We start from the raw sequence: 18,449 nt of genomic DNA, 5'->3' as shown, positions 1-18,449 counted from the left end.
CCACACCAGCCACAGCTGGGGGCAGGAGGGCTCCTGAGGTTGCATTCTCAGGCCACTCCGAGACCTCCAAGAGAATCTTAGAGGCCTCCTGTGAATGAGGCCCTGTCTACAAGATGACCAAAACCTACCATCCTGGGGCCCACCATTTCTGCCACCCAGTGAGAGAGGACACTTGAATCTAGGGGCTGAAAAATGCATGTCTGTCCTGAGCCTTCTGATGACTTGCAACCTGGGCAGGGCTGCCTTTTTTTTTTTCTTTTTGGCCACACCAAGCAACTTGCGAGATCCTAGTTCCCCCACCAGGGATTGAACCCTCGCCCTCGGCAATGAAAGCACAGAGTCCTAACCACTGGACTGCCAGGGAATTCCCAGGGCTGCTTTTACTTAACCTCTTGGTATCTGCTTTACCAACTTAGCCTGGTATTTAAAGCCTGGAGGCTGGTTGTTCCTACCCTAAGAGCCTCACTCCGCCCAGGCCAGGCACAATAGAAGGCCCTAACAGTGTTCCTAAGACACACCTCCCATCAACCAGCCCGGGTAAAGTCCACACTTACTGCAGCCCTTCAAGGCCCTGTTGCTAAGTGGGAGGCCAGATGGACTTCCACAGGCCTTGACTTTCCATACCCAGTAATTGTTCCTTTCAAGACCCCCAGTCAGCCCACCACTCTTTTGGTCATTCATTTAGTCAATCACACATTCATTAATAAACATTTATTAACATTCAGATCGCCTGGTTAAAAATCCAATCCTGCCAAAGACTTAGTCTGTTGATTAGTGATTTCTTCTGCCCAATGCAAAGCCTCGACCCAGCTTCCACCTACAAGGCCTTCTGAGGTGTGAGACCACCTGCAGGCCACCGTAGGAGGCAGGACTCTTGTGCCCCCTTCAGTCACATCACAAAGGCCTGCCCCACGGGAGGGCAAGGCATTAGGGCCAGATGCTCTTAGTATCACCGATTCCTCATCTATAGAATTTTACAGGTGGAAAATTTTTATACTACCTTAGTTAGTAAAAATGTTTGGGATTCTTTTGGTTGAAAGTAATAGAAATTCAACTTGAACTAGCTTTAGAAGGGTGGATTGTGTTATATTACTCATGGAAATAAGGAGACGCATAGTGAATGACAGCTTTGCTTTCTCTCCATCCCCACTCTGCTTCTCCTTGGACTTCTCTGGTCCAGGGGCAGAGAGCATGCACCCTGTCAGCCCCCAGATATGCTTGCGCTCGGTATAAACCCCCTTTTCCTCAATTCTAGTGGCTAAATGCCAAGAAAAGCCTCTGACTGTCAGACCCTGAACACCCAGCAGTGGCCAGGAGAGGGGCTACCTCACACCAACACAGCCGCTCCCCCAGTCAGCACGCATTTGGAATGAGAAGGAAGGCAGCTTCTAGGAAATAATTAAGTGTCTGTACTGAAGGTCCCTGGACATCATACATGCCTTTATTCTACAGATAAAGAAATAAGCCAAAAAGAGCTACGCAACGTACATGAACTTCCCTCACTTGTTCGAGGCGGAAGGGCCAAGACAAGCCTTAGTAACAAGCTGTCGCTCCAAAACCCCATGCAATAGTTCTTTTAATTTCCCTATTTGACAGGTGAGGAAAGTGGAGTTCAGAGAAATTAAGTAATTCATACAAGGTCATGGTGAAGCTCAGCTGTAGTCTTATTTCCAGAAGCCTTTCCCATCACCACTGTGCTGTCTGCTGCCCAGCAGGTATTTTCTCTGCCTCACATCTCCTGTCAAAATAATTATCTGTCAGGGTCTCGGTGAGAAGTTGGGCAGCAGACTCATCACTTGGGCCTCATACCAGTGTATAACCGCTGTGCTGCTGGTTGTCTAGGCTTCAGATTTTCTTCATTATGGAGGAAAATAGTGACATGCCGAGAGTTGCATAAGAACGCCTCTAGGCCCGTGGGTAATTTGACACCAGCAGCCTAGGAAAAGAAGAGAGCCTTCCAGGGTGCAAAGCAAATGCAAATTAGAAACAGGATCATGATTTTTCCCTCTTAACACGGTCAAAAACTTAACGTTTGATAATCCTGAGTGCTGAAGTTTTGAGGAGGTGGGAATCATTACTCTCCTGCATTGCTGGTATAAACTACCTTGCAAGACAGTGAGGTGATATCTATTTGAAGTAGGACTCAGGAACTTCCCTGTGGCGCCGTGGTTAAGAATCTGCCTGCCAATGCAGGGAACGTGGGTTCAAGCCCTGGTCTGGGAACATCCCACATGCCGCAGGGCAACTAAGCCCGTGCACCACAACCACTGAGCCCGCATGCTGCAGCTACTGAAGCCTGCGTGCCTAGAGCCTGTGCTCCGCAACAAGAGAAGCCACCGCAATGAGAAGCCCGTGCACTGCAACGCAGAGTAGACCCAGCTCGCCACAACTAGAGAAAGCCCGCGCGCAGCAACGAAGACCCAACGCAGCCAAAAAAGAAAAAAGTAGGACCCGGTCCTAGAGAAACAACTGCACATGTGCTCAAGGAGATGTATTTAAGAAGGTTCATCACAGCATTGGGAAAGCGAAACTGTGGACTGGTGGGGAAATGGCTAAATATTATGAGGACTAGTCATATGACCAATGGATAAAGCAATTAAAAGGAATGAACTAGATCAAATGTATTTGATCAAAGCTAAGGTGTACAGTTGATTCTCATTGTTCTTGGTAATTATGTCCTATAACGTCATGGTGAACACTGACTGAAGTAGCAAGTACTGAACCACAGCTCCTAGGGGAAATACAGAGTTAGGTTCCTCAGAGCCTCTGGTCCAACACTGTTGTCAACTGATCAATACATAATCTTGTTTTATGTGTGTTTCTGTGTAAAGACACCTTCTTTATATATTGTTGATTCATTAACATTGAATTCACAGCCAACAGCACTATCACTCTTGCCCAAATGAAATTTATCAAACACACATTTTCTCCATAAGGCACATCATAGCCTCCTTGCACTTAGGAACACCAGACACACTTCACTTCAGCAAACACCAACACTTCAGCACCACACTTGGGGCCATTTTAAACAGCAAAATCATCAACAAAAAGCACAAAAATGCAAACAGTGTGGCACTTGAAAAGGATACTCATTCACAGCCTGAGAGCAGAAACAAGAATGCAGAGCATCGTCTTGTTCAACCTCAGCTGGCGACCTAAATTTTTCATCGCTCTGAGTGTGTCCACAAATGATGATGAAAGCACTCTGAGTATTGATTTTAGGGTTACAAATAAATGTTTGCAAGTAGGCAAATTCTCAAATATGGAATCTGTGAATAATGAGGATCAATGTATGTGTCCTCACACTTTAACATCTCTGAAATTGGGTGCATCTTAGATTCCATGAAAGGTAATATATATCAATAGAGATAGAATCTGTTATTAATGCTGAGTGAAAAACCAAGGTGAAGATGAATACATATAGGATGAACCCAGGTATGTAAGATAAAACAAAAGTCCGCCATGCTTCTCCTTTGTACCATACAGTTAACACGTATCAAGCATTCCCCTGCGCTATGTTTTAAGCACTTTACCATCTTAATTATTTTAACCCTTACAAGGCCCTTATGGGGTTGGTACTATTTTTACTCCCATTTAATATAAAGAAGTTAAGCCCATGGTCACAAAAACAGATATTTCTTTCACTCTGAAGTAAAAATGACTGATTGGATTTAATCTATGAACTTCCCTAACATTATTTGTATCCTAACAGGAATTAAAACACAGTCAATCGTAAACTCAGAACACTCATTCTGAATTGTATTATGAAATAAAGAGGTCTTGCTTTCACTTACTGCCCACCATGTTTCTTACTTTGAAGTAAAGGGACATATACTTAAGATATGCCATCGATTTCATCAGTAGCTGAGTTTTCCTAAGCACTGGAGTGAGGGGATTGTCCTTAGCTATTGAAAGTCTCTTCTGTTTTAGCTTTATAAAAATATATTTCTACATATGGACATCCTTTTTGTCTATGACAACACTTGCATAAATTGTACTCTGCTTCTGCTGATGCTTGTTAATTTTAAATATGTCCAGGTTGAATTATATGGAGTAAAGTCATAAATTAAGATGTAAAAAACAGTGAGAATTTCCATGAGCTCCAACAGACTTATGCAAGAATCAATGTATCTGAAAGCCAAGGTGCTTCAGAAACTAAACACAGAAATATTTTATTTATTTATTATTTTTAATTAATTAATTATTATTTTTTGGCTGTATTGGGTCTTCGTTGCTGCGCACGGGCTTTCTCTAGTTGTGGCGAGTGGGGGCTACTCTTCATTGCAGTACATGGGCTTCTCATTGCGGTGGCTTCTCTTGTTGCAGAGCACGGGCTCTAGGCGCACGGGCTTCAGTAGTTGTGGCAGGCGGGCTCAGTGGTGGTGGTGCACAGGCTTAGTTGCTCCGCGGCATGTGGGATCTTCCCGGACCAGGGCTCGATCCCATGTCCCCTGCATTGGCAGGTGGATTCTTAACCACTGTGCCACCAGGGAAGTCCCCATTATTATTATTTTTAAAATTTAACTTATTTTTGGCTGCGTCGGGTTTTGGTTGCAGCACTCGGAATTTTCGTTGAGGCATGCAGGATCTTTCGTTGTGGTGAGCAGATTTCTCTCTAGTTGTGGTGTGCAGGTTTTCTCTTCTCTAGTTGTGGTGCGCAGGTTCCAGGGCGCGTGGGCTTTGTAGTTTGCGGCACGTGGGCTCTAGTTGTCCCGCGGCATGTGGGATCTTAGTTCCCTGACCAGGGATCGAACCCGCGTCCTCTGCATTGTAAGGTGGATTCTTTAACACTGGACTACCAGGAAAGTCCCAGAAACTTTTTTTTTAACATCTTTATTGGAGTATAATTGCTTTACAATGGTGTGTTAGTTTCTGCTGTGTGACAAAGTGAATCAGCTCTACATATACATATATCCCCATATCCCCTCCCTCTTGCGTCTCCCTCCCTCCCACCCTCCCCATCCCACCCCTCTAGGTGGTCACAAAGCACCGAGCTGATCTCCCTGTGCTACGTGGCTACTTCCCGCTAGCTATCTGTTTTACATTTGGTAGTGTATATATGTCCATGCCACTCTCTCACTTTGTCCCAGCTTATCCTTCCCCCTCCCCATATCCTCAAGTCCATTCTCTATATCTGTGTCTTTATTCCTGTCCTGCCCCTAGGTTCTTCAGAACCGTTTTTTTTTTTTTTTTTAGATTCCATATATATGTGTTAGCATACGGTATTTGTTTTTCTCTTTCTGACTTACTTCACCCTGTATGACAGACTCTAGGTCCGTCCAGAAATATTTTATTTTATTTATTTATTTATTTTTTATTTTTTTATTTTTTTGTGGTACGCGGGCCTCTCACTGTTGTGGCCTCTCCCGTTGCGGAGCACAGGCTCCGGACGCGCCGGCTCAGCGGCCATGGCTCACGGGCCCAGCCGCTCCGCGGCATGCGGGATCTTCCCGGACCGGGGCACGAACCCGTGTCCCCTGCATCGGCAGGCAGACTCTCAATCGCTGCGCCACCGGGGAAGCCCCAGAAATATTTTAAATAGAGACATAAAGATTATGGAAACATATGAGTGCATTTTTTAACTCCAAAAATTTTTATAATACTTTTGCCTATTAAAAAATTACATCACTCTTGGGATTTATGATCCTGAGAAACTGTTGATTCTTTACCACATCCTCATTTAACTAATAGCTTTTCCTCCAAACCTGCTGCTGCCTACCAAGTCCACACGCTAGTCAGAGCCACCCCTGGTGTCAGCAAACTTTCTGATCCTTCTGCCCACCAACTGGATATTATTAATTACACTGTGAAATTTCTGTTTTTGTAGGTCGTTTTTGACCTATTTTTAGTTGGATATCAGCAATTTCATATGGCTCAGCCTAACATCATTTCCCTTTGACCCTCTGTGGCCCTCTATGTATATATTGCTGCTGGCATTTATGTAGAACTGTCTGGTCCTACCAGAGGCTACCCCTTGAGGGTAGGGACTGCAGCTTGTTTCTCTTTGTCCTGCTTGTTCCTTCACAGTGTAGATTCTGGATGAATGTTTGCGAGGGGGATGGAGTTAGAGAAGGCATCATCGTTGCCTTAACTTGCCATGTCTTCCCTTTCAGCGGTCCACATGTGCAGCATCCTGGAGCATAACTGTGCCCACTTCTGCATCAATACTCCTGGCTCGTATGTCTGCCGGTGCAGACAAGGCTACATCCTCAACTCGGATCAGACGACTTGCAGAAGTAAGGTTGCTTTGCTGTTATATTTGTTCTGTCCTCCTCTGCTCTCCCACTTTCTCCTCTTTTATCTGGGCCCATTTAATTCATCTGTGGCCCCTCCCCCAACCAAGTCATCATTTCCCTGAGGACAGAAACGAGGTTTTGTAACTCGTGTATTTTGTGTTGACCCTTGGCCCCCACTCTGCCTTCTCGGTGCTGAGGCCAGAGCCAGGCACACAGTAGGCCATCAGGAAGAGTTTGGAAGATCGTTGGAGGCTCCTTCTCAGAAATAGCCTCCTTGAATTCGTGAGCTGCTGTCCTTTACTTCCAAGCTGTTCTTTAGGGGGGAACCTCTGAAGAGCCTTTTCATCCGCTGTCTCTATTGACTGTGCCCTGAGGAATTGTTTCTGTATTTTATTCTCTTCCCTGAATCGTGGATTTAGGATGAGCTACTAACATTGGCTGGGAATGATTATTCGAGTTCTGTTTTAGAGGTGTGTGGGGACCTCATGGCTTTGGTGAGGGATGCTTTATAGGTCTCCTAAATAGAAAAGGACAAACAGATATAAAGTGTAATAGAATGCACATTCTCTTTTTCTGGCCAAGCCCCCAAACGACAACATACTGACATTTGAAGCACATGAGGTAATCCGCCTCTTAGAGGAGAGAATTACCCATACACTGAGTGTTGTGCCTATAATTTTTTTTCAAGTTATAAATAAAGCCACTGTGTTAGCCCACAGACAACCAGACTTCCTCAAGACATGAGGAAGACTGGCCCACATGGAGACAAATAAAACTCAGCTAGTCTGACATGTAGGTCTTGCAATGCGTAATTGTTATTATACCGCATGGTAAGCAATTACGCACTAATGGAAAACAGTTTGCACAAATGGCTGTAATTAGTATCCCGTTTACAGAGCCAAACCACATTTTCCTTTTGTCTTCTCACTTTGGGTTGAGAGTGGTTGGCTAGGGGCCCCCTGACCCCCAAGATTAGGGAACATCTGCTCGACTTCTCCAGTTCTGTGGCCTGTAGAAGCCCAAAGCCCTCAGGCTATGTAAGTCCTGGGGGACCTTGTGTTCTCTGGGCTCCTCCAGGATGCCAGATTGTTTGTTTGTTGGAGCCTGAATCCTCCTGGCCTTCCCCTTGAACCTCTGACCCTTCTTCAGTTTCCACAACGAAAATCACTCGTACCATATGCTCATGGGTTTAATAGAATTTACTGGAGGACTGGGGGAGCCCAGGCAAGGTTGCCTCACATACAGCTCAGCAAACAACCTAAACATCTCCTTAGACGTGCCCCATCCTCTCCAGGAGCCTCCCACTCAGCGTTTCTCTGCAGAGCACTCAGCCTGCCTCCACCTTGCTAACTCCCATCCTGCCCTTCCCTTCTCCGGAGCGCAAAAAGTTCTCCTTGCGGCCTGCCCCGGTGATCCGCTGGGATCCGGGCATCTGCCGATGTCCACTTTCCATGGTCTGGCTTAGTCAATCCAGAGGAATTTCGAGACCAGCAACTAAAAAATAAAAAGTTTGATGTCGTGAGCTGGGCCTTCCCCACACAGCAGGTTTGCCAGTCCCCGCCTGGTCCCACCTCAAGTCCTGAGGCCCCAGGCTCTCCCAAGGGTCGGTCTAGCCTTGGCTCCCTCCTGTTCTAGGGCTGTGGGTGCAAAGAGCGTGATGCAGAAACTGCCTGGGTTCAGACAGACTGATTTGGGTGGAGGAGCAAGGAGGCCCGGGTCAGAGGGGCCTGAACCCAGGCAGTGGTTCTCAAGCTTCAGTAATTAAGAGTCACCCAGGGGACTTCCCTGGTGGCGCAGTGGTTAAGAATCCGCCTGCCAATGCAGGGGACATGGGTTCGATCCCCGGTCTGGGAAGATCCCACATGCCACGGAGCAACTGAGCCCGTGCGCCACAGCTACTGAGCCTGTGCGCCACAGCTACTGAGCCGTGATCTTGGTCTGGTGAACAGTGCAAAATTGTGCCAAGGGGAGGCTGTTGTGAGCCGCTCGTGGGGGCCTGTCCCTGCCGACGTGGAGAGAGACTCACTGGACCCGGAGGGGAGTGAGACACAGCTAGTTCCAGTTTTGAACCTTTAAGGTGTTCCAGGCCCCGTACAAATTACTAGAAATCAAAGAGTGAATAAAACAGCCATGTTTCTGCTCTCTTGGAGCTACATTCTTGCATGGAAGTAAATTGAATAAACAGCCAAGGTAGTTACAGTCCAAAGTGATTGCAGCCCCTGCCCAGATCAGTGTGCTGCACAGGACGTCTGGCCCAACTATAGCCACTCATTAAGTGTTTACCATGCGCCAGGAGCTCTCCTGAGTGCTTCATACTCATCATCTCATTAACTCTGACATTGAGCTCTTCAGGTAGGTTTAGCATTCTCATTTTACAGGCAAGGAAAATAAGGCACCAAAAAAGGTTAGACCATTTACTCAAGGTTCTGTGGCTAATAATGAGACCAAACCAGAACCCAAATCCTATTATGTGTGACTGCATGGGCCTAGCTTTTACTCACCATTTGATACTGTCCCATGATCCTTGAGGTGGAAGGCAACCCTGCCTCCAAGCCCACGAGGACAGGCAGGTTCAAAGGCTCACTGTTCCCAGGGGAGACTCAGAACTAATTCACCAGGACTAACATTCAAATGATTGTTGTTCCCCCAAGTTAACTACCAAATCCTCCTGAGATATTGTCATTGTACAGGATGATTGTGAGAGGGACTCTTAGGCGATGGCCTTCACACACACACACACACACACACACACACACACACACACACACACACTATACGCACCATTTTCTATTCCAACCCTGCCTGTGTGGAGAGAGTAGGCAGACACAGCTGATTCATAGGTTCTTCGAGTGGAAACAGACCTTGTCTATCAGACTGTTAGCTGTCTTTCCCACTTAACCCAGGAATTCTGTTTCTTCCCGGTGTCCCACAGTGATGGTGCATGTCCAACCATCATCACCCATCTGGAACACCAGGTCATTACAAAGCACCTGTATCCCACCTCCAGATAGCCTGGATCAGTGGTCGAGCTGAAGTCCTACTCTCTGTAATTCCCACCTTTGATCCTATTTCTGCCATCTGAAGCTATATACCAAAAAGTTTATTTCCTTTTCCAACTAAAAAGAGAAAGCCCTTTGATTATTGAAGAGTGTAATCCCCCACTCCCCACTAATTTTCTCTTTTTCAGGGGAGGCATGAATACATCTTAAGATGACTCGGATTTGGGTCTTTTCACTGTCCAGAAACCCTCTTCTGGACACCAGTTAGTCAGTGTCTCAAAATGTGCCCTTTCATTTAAAGACCAGATCAAGCACATTAAATAATCTTATGTTCAAAGTTTTGCCCACATGAGCAATTTGGAATGTACTGGGGGCAACATTATGGATTCTTCTGTCCTCCAAAAAGGCTTCTCCATCCAAAACCATTATATAAGATATACGCAAAAGCACTACCATAGTGCATAGCCCATAGGGCTCAATAGAAGTTTATGTACTTCCCTTTCTCCATTTAAAAACGTGGGGGGAGGCAATCCTCATGAAGTGTGCCTATCTTCACATGTCTGTTTCCCTCTACCATTTCCCTGCCCTTGAATTCTTTTCCCACTAACAAGAAGGAACTTTATCTTGTTTTCTTTCTTTTTTTAAAAATAAGGAATTCTCCCTTTCTTTGCATCCCTTCTGGAATATTTAATCTATCTGGAAGAATAATGAAAACGCAACATTTAGAAAACTTCACTTGGCAAGAAAATGTAAACTTTCTTGTGCAGCTTTCTCTTTTTTTCTTTCTCAAGAAACACACCAAATGCATTTTACAGCTTTCATGGTTCAGATATGTTCCTGACGTTATTTTCCCAAGCTACATAAGAGATTTAATAGCTTTTATTTTGTTAATTATTTTTGGGTGGCCACACTGAGTGGCATATGGGATCTTCCCTGACCAGTGATCGAACCTGCACCTCCTGCAGTGGAAACATGGAGTCTTAATAACTGGACCGCCAGGGAAGTCCAATAGCTTTCATATTCGAGTTTAATCAAAGGGCATGACCCCTTTGATGTGACAGAAAAACAGTCACATTATTAAAAAGGAAAAAGAAAGCTATACCCAACATTCCTCATGAATGTGAATGCAAAAATTCTTAAAAACGTATCAAATAGAATCCATATATATAATATAATCAAGACCAAATGGGATTTATCAAAAGAATGCAAGGTTGGTTTAACATTCAAAAATCAGTCAATATATGGCATGATACTATACACAGAAAATCCTAAAGATGCTACCAGAGAACTACTAGAGCTCATTAATGAATTCGGTAAAGTTGCAGGATACAACATTTTTTAATTTATTTTTGGCTGTGCTGGGTTTTCGTTGCTGTGCGCAGGCTTTCTCTAGTTGTGGCGAGTGGATGCTACTCTTCTGTTGCAGTGCACAGGCTTCTCATCGCGGTGGCCTCTCTTGTTGCAGAGCATGGGCTCTCGGCACGTGGGCTTCCGCAGTTGTGGCACACGGGCTCAGTAGTTGTGGCTCACACGCTCTAGAGCACAGGCTCAGTAGTTGTGGCACACAGGCTTAGTTGCTCCATGGCATGTGGGATCTTCCCGGACCAGGGCTTGAACCCGTGTCCCCTGCATTGGCAGGCGGATTCTTAACCACTGTGCCACCAGGGAAGCCCTGCAGGATTCAAAATTAATACACAGAAATCTGTTGCATTTCTATACACTAACACTGAACTATCAGAAAGAGAAATTAAGGAAACAATCCCATTTACCATTGCATCAAAAAGAATAAAATACCTAGGAATAAACCTACTTAAGAAGGTAAAAGACCTGTACTTGGAAAACTATAAAGCACTGATGAAAGAAATTGAAGACGATACAAATAGATGGAAAGATATACTGTGTTCTTGGATTGGAAGAATTAATATTGTTAAAATGACCATACTACCGAAGGCAATCTATAGATTCAGTGCAATCCCTATCAAAATACCAATGGCATTTTTCACAGAACTAGAGCAAATAATTTTGAAATTTGTATGAAACACAAAAGACCCTAAATAGCCAACACAATCTTGAGAAAGAAGAACAGAGGTAGAGGAATCACACTCCCTGACTTTAGACTGTGCTACCAAGCTACAGTAATCCAAACAGTATGTACTGACACAGAAACAGACACATAGATCAATGGAACAGAATAGAGAGCCCAGAATAAACCCACACACTTATGGTCAATTAATATATTACAGAGGAGGTAAGAATATACAATGGAGAAAAGACAGTCTCTTCAATAAGTGGTGCTAGGAAAACTGGACACCTACATGTAAAAGAATGAAATTAGAACATTTTCTAACACCGTATACAAAAATAAACTCAAAATGTATTAAAGACCTAAATGTTAGATCAGAAACCACAAAACTCCTGGAGGAAAACACAGGCAGAACACTCTTTGACATATATCATAGTAATATGTTTTTGGATCTGTCTCTTAAAACAAAGGAAATAAAAGCAAAACTAAGCATATGGGACCTAATTAAACTTAAAAGCTTTTGCACAGCAAAGGAAACCATTGACAAAACGAAAAACCAACCTACTGAATGAGAGTATTTGCAAATGATATGATCGATAAGGGGTTAATATCCAACAGATATAAACAGCTCATACAACTCAACATCAAAACAGACAAACAACCCAATTGAAAAACGGGCAGAAGACCTGAACAGACATTTTTCCAAAGAGAACATGCAGATGCCCAACAGGTACATGAAAAGAAGCTCAACATCGCTAACCATCAGGGAAGTGCAAATCAAATTCACAATGAGGTATCACCTCACCCCCGTCAGAATGGCTATCATCAAAAAGAACACAAATAACAAATGTTGGCGAGGATGTGGTGAAAAGGGAACCCTCATACACTGTTGGTGAAGCCACTGTGGAAAACAGTATAGAGGTTTCTCAAAAAACTAAAACAAGAACTACCGTATGATCCAGCAATTCCACTCCTGGGTATATATTCGAAAGAAACAAAAACGCGATACATGCACCCCAATGTTCATAGCAGCATTATTTACAATTGCCAAGATATGGAAGTAACCTAAGTGTCAATCAACAGATGAATGCATAAAGAAGATGTGATATATGTATACAATGGAATACTACTCAGCCATAAAAAAGAGTTAAATTTTGCCATTTGCAACAGCATGAATGGACTTGGAGGGTATTATTTTGCTAAGTGAAATAAGTCAGACAGAGAAAGGTAAATACTGGAAGTTATCACTGATATGTGGAATCTAAAAAAATACAACAAACTAGTGAATATAATAAAAAGAAACAGACTCACAGGTATAAAGAACAAATTAGTGGTTACCAGTGGGGAGAGGGAAGGGGAAGGAGTAAGTAAGGGTAGGAGATTAAGAGGTACAAACTATTATGTATAAAATAAGCTACAATGGACTTGCCTGGTGGTGCAGTGGTTAAGAATCCGCCTGTCAATGCAGGGGACACGGGTTCAATCCCTGGTCTGGGAAGATCCCACATGCTGCGGAGCAACTAAGCCCGTGCGCCACAACTACTGAGCCTGCGAGCCACAACTACTGAAGCCTGCGCACCTAGAGCCCATGCTCTGCAACAAGAGAAGCCACCCCAATGAGAAGCCTGCACACTGCAACAAAGAGTAGCCCCAGGGCTTCCCTGGTAGCGCAGTGGTTGAGAGTCCGCCTGCCGATGCAGGGGACACTGGTTCGTGCCCTGGTCCGGGAAGATCCCACATGCCGCGGAGCGGCTAGGCCCGTGAGCCATGGCCGCTGAGCCTGTGCGTCCGGAGCCTGTGCTCCACAACAGGAGAGGCCACAACAGTGAGAGGCCCGCGTACAGCAAAAAAAAAAAAAAAGAGAGAGTAGCCCCAGCTTGCTGCAACTAGAGAAAGCCCCTGTGCAACAATGAAGACCCAGTGCAGCCACAAAAAAAAGACTACACATACACACACACACACACACACACACACACACACACACACACAAAACTACAAGGATATATTGCACAGCACAGGGAATATAGCCAATATTTTATAATAATTATAGAGTGAAACCTTTAAAAATTGTGAATCAGTGTATTGTACACCTGTAACTTATACAACATCAACTATACTTCAATAAAAATCAGTATAATTCAATTCTCCATATTAACAGATTAAAAAATGAAAAAATATAGGATCATTTCAATAGATGCCAAAAAAGCATTGGACAATACCCAACATTTGTTCATGATAAAAACTCTCAATAAACTAGAAATAAAAGGGAAATTCCTCAACCTGATGAAGAGCACCTATGAAAAAACCTACAGTTAACATCATACTCAAGAGTAAAAGACTAAGTGTTTTCCTTTTAAGATAAGGAACAAGAAAGTACGTCCACTGCCACACTTCCATTCCACATTGGCCTGGTTGCTTTAACTGATATAATAATGAAATAAAAAGAAATTAGAAAGTCATACAGATTGGAAAGGAAAAGGTAAAACTGTCTTTATTTACAGACTATGTGACTGCATATGTAGAAAAGCTAATAGAATCTTCAAAAAAGCTACTAAAATTAATTAATGAATTCAGCAAGGTTGCAAGATGAAAACTTAATGTACAAAATTATTTGATTGTATTTTTATATACTGGCAACAAAAATCTGAAATAGACATTTAAAAAGTACCATTTTACACTAGTATCAGAAATATAGAAATTAGGGATAAATTTGACAAAAGATGTACACTGACAAAGACAAAAGATGTCTGCAGTAAATTAAAGAAGACCTAAATAAATGGAGAGATATGTCAAATCATCGAATAGAAGACTTACTATTGCTAAGATGTCAGTTCTTTCCAAAATGACCTATAGATTCAAAGCAATCTCTATCAAAATCCTAGCAGAATTTTTTGGGTAGAAACTGATAATCTGATTCTAATATATAAAGGAAAATGAAAACAACTGAATAGTCAAATATGATTGATTCTTATTATTCACGATAGTTATGGTTTATAAGTCTCTGTTAACATTGAAATAGTGATTACTAGATCATCGTTCCTAGGGGAAGTACAGGGTTCGTTTCCTGAGAGCTTCTGGCCACAACATTTCGCCAATCGATACAGAACCTTGTTTTATGGGTGTTTCTGTTTAAACACACCTTATTGAGTGTATATTGTTGATTCATTAACATTGAACTCACAGCCAGCAGCACTATTACTCATGCCTGAATGAAGCTCATCTAACACACATCTTTCCTCCAAAAGGCACATCACGGCCTTCTTGCCTTAGCAACGCTAGACAGCACTTCAACACTACTGTCAGGGGCCATTTTACACAGTGAGGTCACCAATAGAAAGCACAAAAATTTTTTAAAATATGGCCCTAAATAGAACACCCAAAAAATGCTTATTTACAGTATGAGAGCTAAAACAAGAAGTCAGAGCATTGCTTGTTTGACCTTCACTGTGAAAGTGCATTAGGTGGCTCAATTTTTTCACCACCCTGTACAGATCCATGAATGGCCCTGAAAATGCTACAAGTATTGATTTTGGGTTCCAAGAAAAATTTTATCAAGTAGGTGAATTCGCAAATACAGAATCTGCAAATAATGAGGATCAACTAAAACTTTGAAATAAAGTTGTGGAGATCAAATTATCTTACTTGAGGACTGACTGTAAAGCAGCAGTAATCAAAACAGTGTGGTATTGGTGTAACGATGGACAACACCTGAGCAGAATATAGTCCAGAAATAGACCCACATGTATATGGTGAAGTGTTTTTTGACAAAGGTGCCAAGGCAATTCATGGGGAAAAAATAATGTCATCGACAGATGGTGTTACAACAATTGGATTGCCATGTGCCAAAAAATGCACATTGACCCTTACATCACACCATGTACAAAAATTTATTCAAAATTGATTTAAAATGTTAATATAGAGTAGAAACATTTAAATGTCTAAATGAAAATGAAAGAAAAAATTTTGATGACCCTGGGTTTGGCAAGGATTTTTTAAATAGGACACAAAACATAAAAGAAAAACTCAGTAAGTTGAACATCATCAAGATTAAAACATTTGTTCTTCCAAATACACTGCTATTAAAGGGAAAAGGTCAAGTCACAGACTGGAATTAAATATTTGCAAATATATATCCAACAAAGGACCTTAGAATTTATAAAGAATTCTTACAACTCAATAATAGAAAAATAAACAGCCCAGTCAAAATGGGCAAAAGAGGGCTTCCCTGGTGGCGCAGTGGTTGAGAATCCGCCTGCCGATGCAGGGGACACGGGTTCGTGCCCCAGTCCGGGAAGATCCCACATGCCGCGGAGCGGCTGGGCCCGTGAGCCATGGCCGCTGAGCCTGTGCGTCCGGAGCCTGTGTTCCGCAACGGGAGAGGCCACAACAGTGAGAGGCCCGCGTACAGAAAAAAAAAAAAAAAAATGGGCAAAAGATTTGAATAGACACTAAACCAAAGAAGATATATAAAGAAGAGATGCTCAAACTTATTAGATACTAAGGAAATACAAATTAAAGCCACAATGAGATACCACTATACTTCTACTACATTGGATACATTTTAAAATATTGACCATGCCAAGTATTAGCAAAGTTGGGAACAGAATTATCACTGTTCTTGGTAGGAATGTAAAATGGTTCAACCACTTTGGAAAACAGTTTAGCAGTTTCTTACAAAGTTAAGTATGTACCTACCATAATTCCACTTTCAGGTATTTACTTTAAAGAAATTAAAGTTTATATCCAAACAAATGTTTATAGCAGCTTTACTTGTAATAACCTAAAACTGGAGACAGCCCAAATCATCAACAGGTGAATTCTTAACAAACTGTGATATATGCATACAATGTAATACTACTAGGCAATGAAAACAATGAACTATTGACCCATGCAGCAAGCTGGCTAAATGTCAAAATAACCGTGTTGAATGAAAGAAATGAGACCAAAAAAAAAAAAAAGAGTACATATTGTAGGATTCCATTTATATGAAATTTTAGAAAATGGTAACTAATCTATGATCAGCAGATTAGTGGTTGCCTGGGGCCAAGGGGAGAGAAGGGACAGGTGGAGGGATTACAGAGGGGCACTAGGAAACTTTGGGGATTTGGAGGTGATGGATATGTTATCTTGATTATGGTGATGATATGTTGATATGTCAAGTTTACCAGCTTGTCTATGTTGAATATGTGTAGTTTATTGTACGTCATTTAAATTCAATAATATATATGTATGTATATATATATGTATTTTCAGAACAGGGTGGTTTGGGAAGGTAACTGGTGCTGAGACAGAAGGCTGCAAGAGAAGAGATTGGAGAAAGAGTCATGGAACAATCAGGGGAGGCTTTGGGGAATAGGGGTTTTTCTAGCAAATCAAAGAAGAGAAGAGAAATGTAGATCTTGTTGTCTTTAGGGGATGCTAACTGTACAGACTGCCTATTTGGAATAGTTTGTTTGGGACATTAGTGGGGGATGAGGAAGGGAATTTAAGCTGGAACAAATTATGGAGTGATTTGATTCTCAAGCTGAGTTCCGGCTGCTGTCTTTGGTGGATAGAGGGGCTGAACACAGGGTGTCAAGGGGAAAACCACATTTTAGTAAATTGACCGTGGCAGTAATATATACAGAGGATTAGAATTAGGTGCAGAAATACCATCCATCCATCCACTCATTCATTCATTTATTCATTCAGTACTTACTGATTCCCCTCTATGAGCCAGACGCTCTTGTGGTGTGTGGGAGAAAAGTGTTTCCTCTTATATGTTTGAGACCCAGGACCCTCCAAGAACACTCAGATCTTGGCTTCCCTTGTGCTCTGCACGTGCAGAGCAGAACATGGACGATGCAATCAGTTTACAGTTCAAATCAGTTCAGTCAATTCAGTGCATGTGTTTCTTATGCCCATGGAGTTAATTAGGAGATCACAGCAATAATCCCCGCCCCAGGGAGGAGTTTATGACCCAAGATGGGGAATGGTGGGTGAGGGTTGTTAGAATTTAAACTGATAAATAACTTAAGAGAGGAAAACTGGTTTTGCGGGGAAAGCAGTGAGTCCGGGCGAGAGCCCACACAAGTGGTTGGATGCAGCTGGAGATGAAAAAGAAAATGCCTGGCTGGATACGCTTGGTGGTGGTAATTGGCCCTGAAGATGGATGGAATCTTGGAGGGAGGAAGGGAGTGTGGAAAGGGGAGGTCAAGGTCTCAGCTTCGGGGCAGCCCACAAAGCTGAGACAGCACGGAGCAAGTGCAAGAGCGAGCAGACTGCGTGCGCGCACACGAACGGGCGGCTTTGCGGGTAACTTGTTAGGAATGCAAATTCCTAGGCCCTACTCACCCCAGACCTACTGAATCAGGGACTCCAGGGATGCAGCCTAGGAGGGTGTCTTTTTAACATCCTTTTAAAGCCCTCCAGGGGATTCTGGTCAAGTTTGAAAACCACTGCCCCCGCTGTTTTAAACTAGATCTCTCCCTGGGAGATTCCACTCCTCAGGGAGTTCATATTGAGAACGTGACGATGTGACTGACAGCCGTTTGGAAATTGCAAAGCGCTCTGCATGACTAGGGCGTTATGCGTTCACTCTTATTTATCATTTTGATCAACCTCGTTCAGTCAGATTTACTTATGTTTTCAGGCTTTGTTTTGGGGATCCTCCTCTTTTCCCCTTCTGAAAAGAAAACGAAAATCTCGTTCATGAATAGGAGAACTGATTGAAAACGAATGAAGCCGTTGGGGGAGGAGGGATGCGAGGCACAGCTGGAGTTTGCCTGGAAGGACTGGTTTGTTCTTCTGGGTGACATTGGGTTGGTGGTGTTTCTTCCAGCAGAGACAAGGCTGATGGCTCACATTTACCGCTGAAAGTCTTTAACTCCAAACCGCAGCTGTCAAAATAAGATTAGGGCTTTCAGACATGATGGAAGAAGGGGGATGGTCCCCAAAGTGCAGGCTTAGGTTTGGCAGATGTTTGCAGAGCCCTAACTCCAAGTGAGTTTTTGGGGTTGGAGCAGGCAGAAATGGTGTTGTTTCCCAGCTGAGTGAAATAACAGCTCTGATAATAAATTTCTCTTCTCTCTCGCTGTGATACATAATTTCTGATTTCTACATCTCAAAGCTAAATAGCAGCAGGAGCCGTAAAAAAAAAGTGGAGCATGTCTTTAAAGGTGTTCATTTTGCTCTAATTCCAGAGGAGAAATT

The 18,449-nt window shown here is 43.1% G+C and overlaps 1 protein-coding gene across 4 annotated transcripts in view; it reads left to right on the top strand.

Moving 5' to 3' along the window:
• Positions 1 to 18,449, top strand: part of MATN2 (matrilin 2) — a 154,727-nt gene that overhangs the window by 55,209 nt on the left and 81,069 nt on the right. For all 4 annotated transcript variants that reach the window (XM_029223178.1, XM_029223181.1, XM_029223182.1 and 1 more), the window contains one exon: positions 6,114 to 6,236. In XM_029223178.1, the coding sequence (XP_029079011.1) occupies positions 6,114 to 6,236 (123 nt within the window). The remainder of the gene's footprint in view (positions 1 to 6,113; positions 6,237 to 18,449) is intronic.

The sequence above is a fragment of the Monodon monoceros genome, unplaced genomic scaffold (assembly GCF_005190385.1).
Source record: "Monodon monoceros isolate NGI ecotype Baffin Bay Population unplaced genomic scaffold, NGI_Narwhal_1 Super_Scaffold_14, whole genome shotgun sequence".
NCBI classification, from domain to species: Eukaryota; Metazoa; Chordata; class Mammalia; order Artiodactyla; family Monodontidae; genus Monodon; species Monodon monoceros.
Note: the sequence above shows the minus strand (reverse complement) of the source record. Positions and strands in the feature narration are given on the sequence as shown.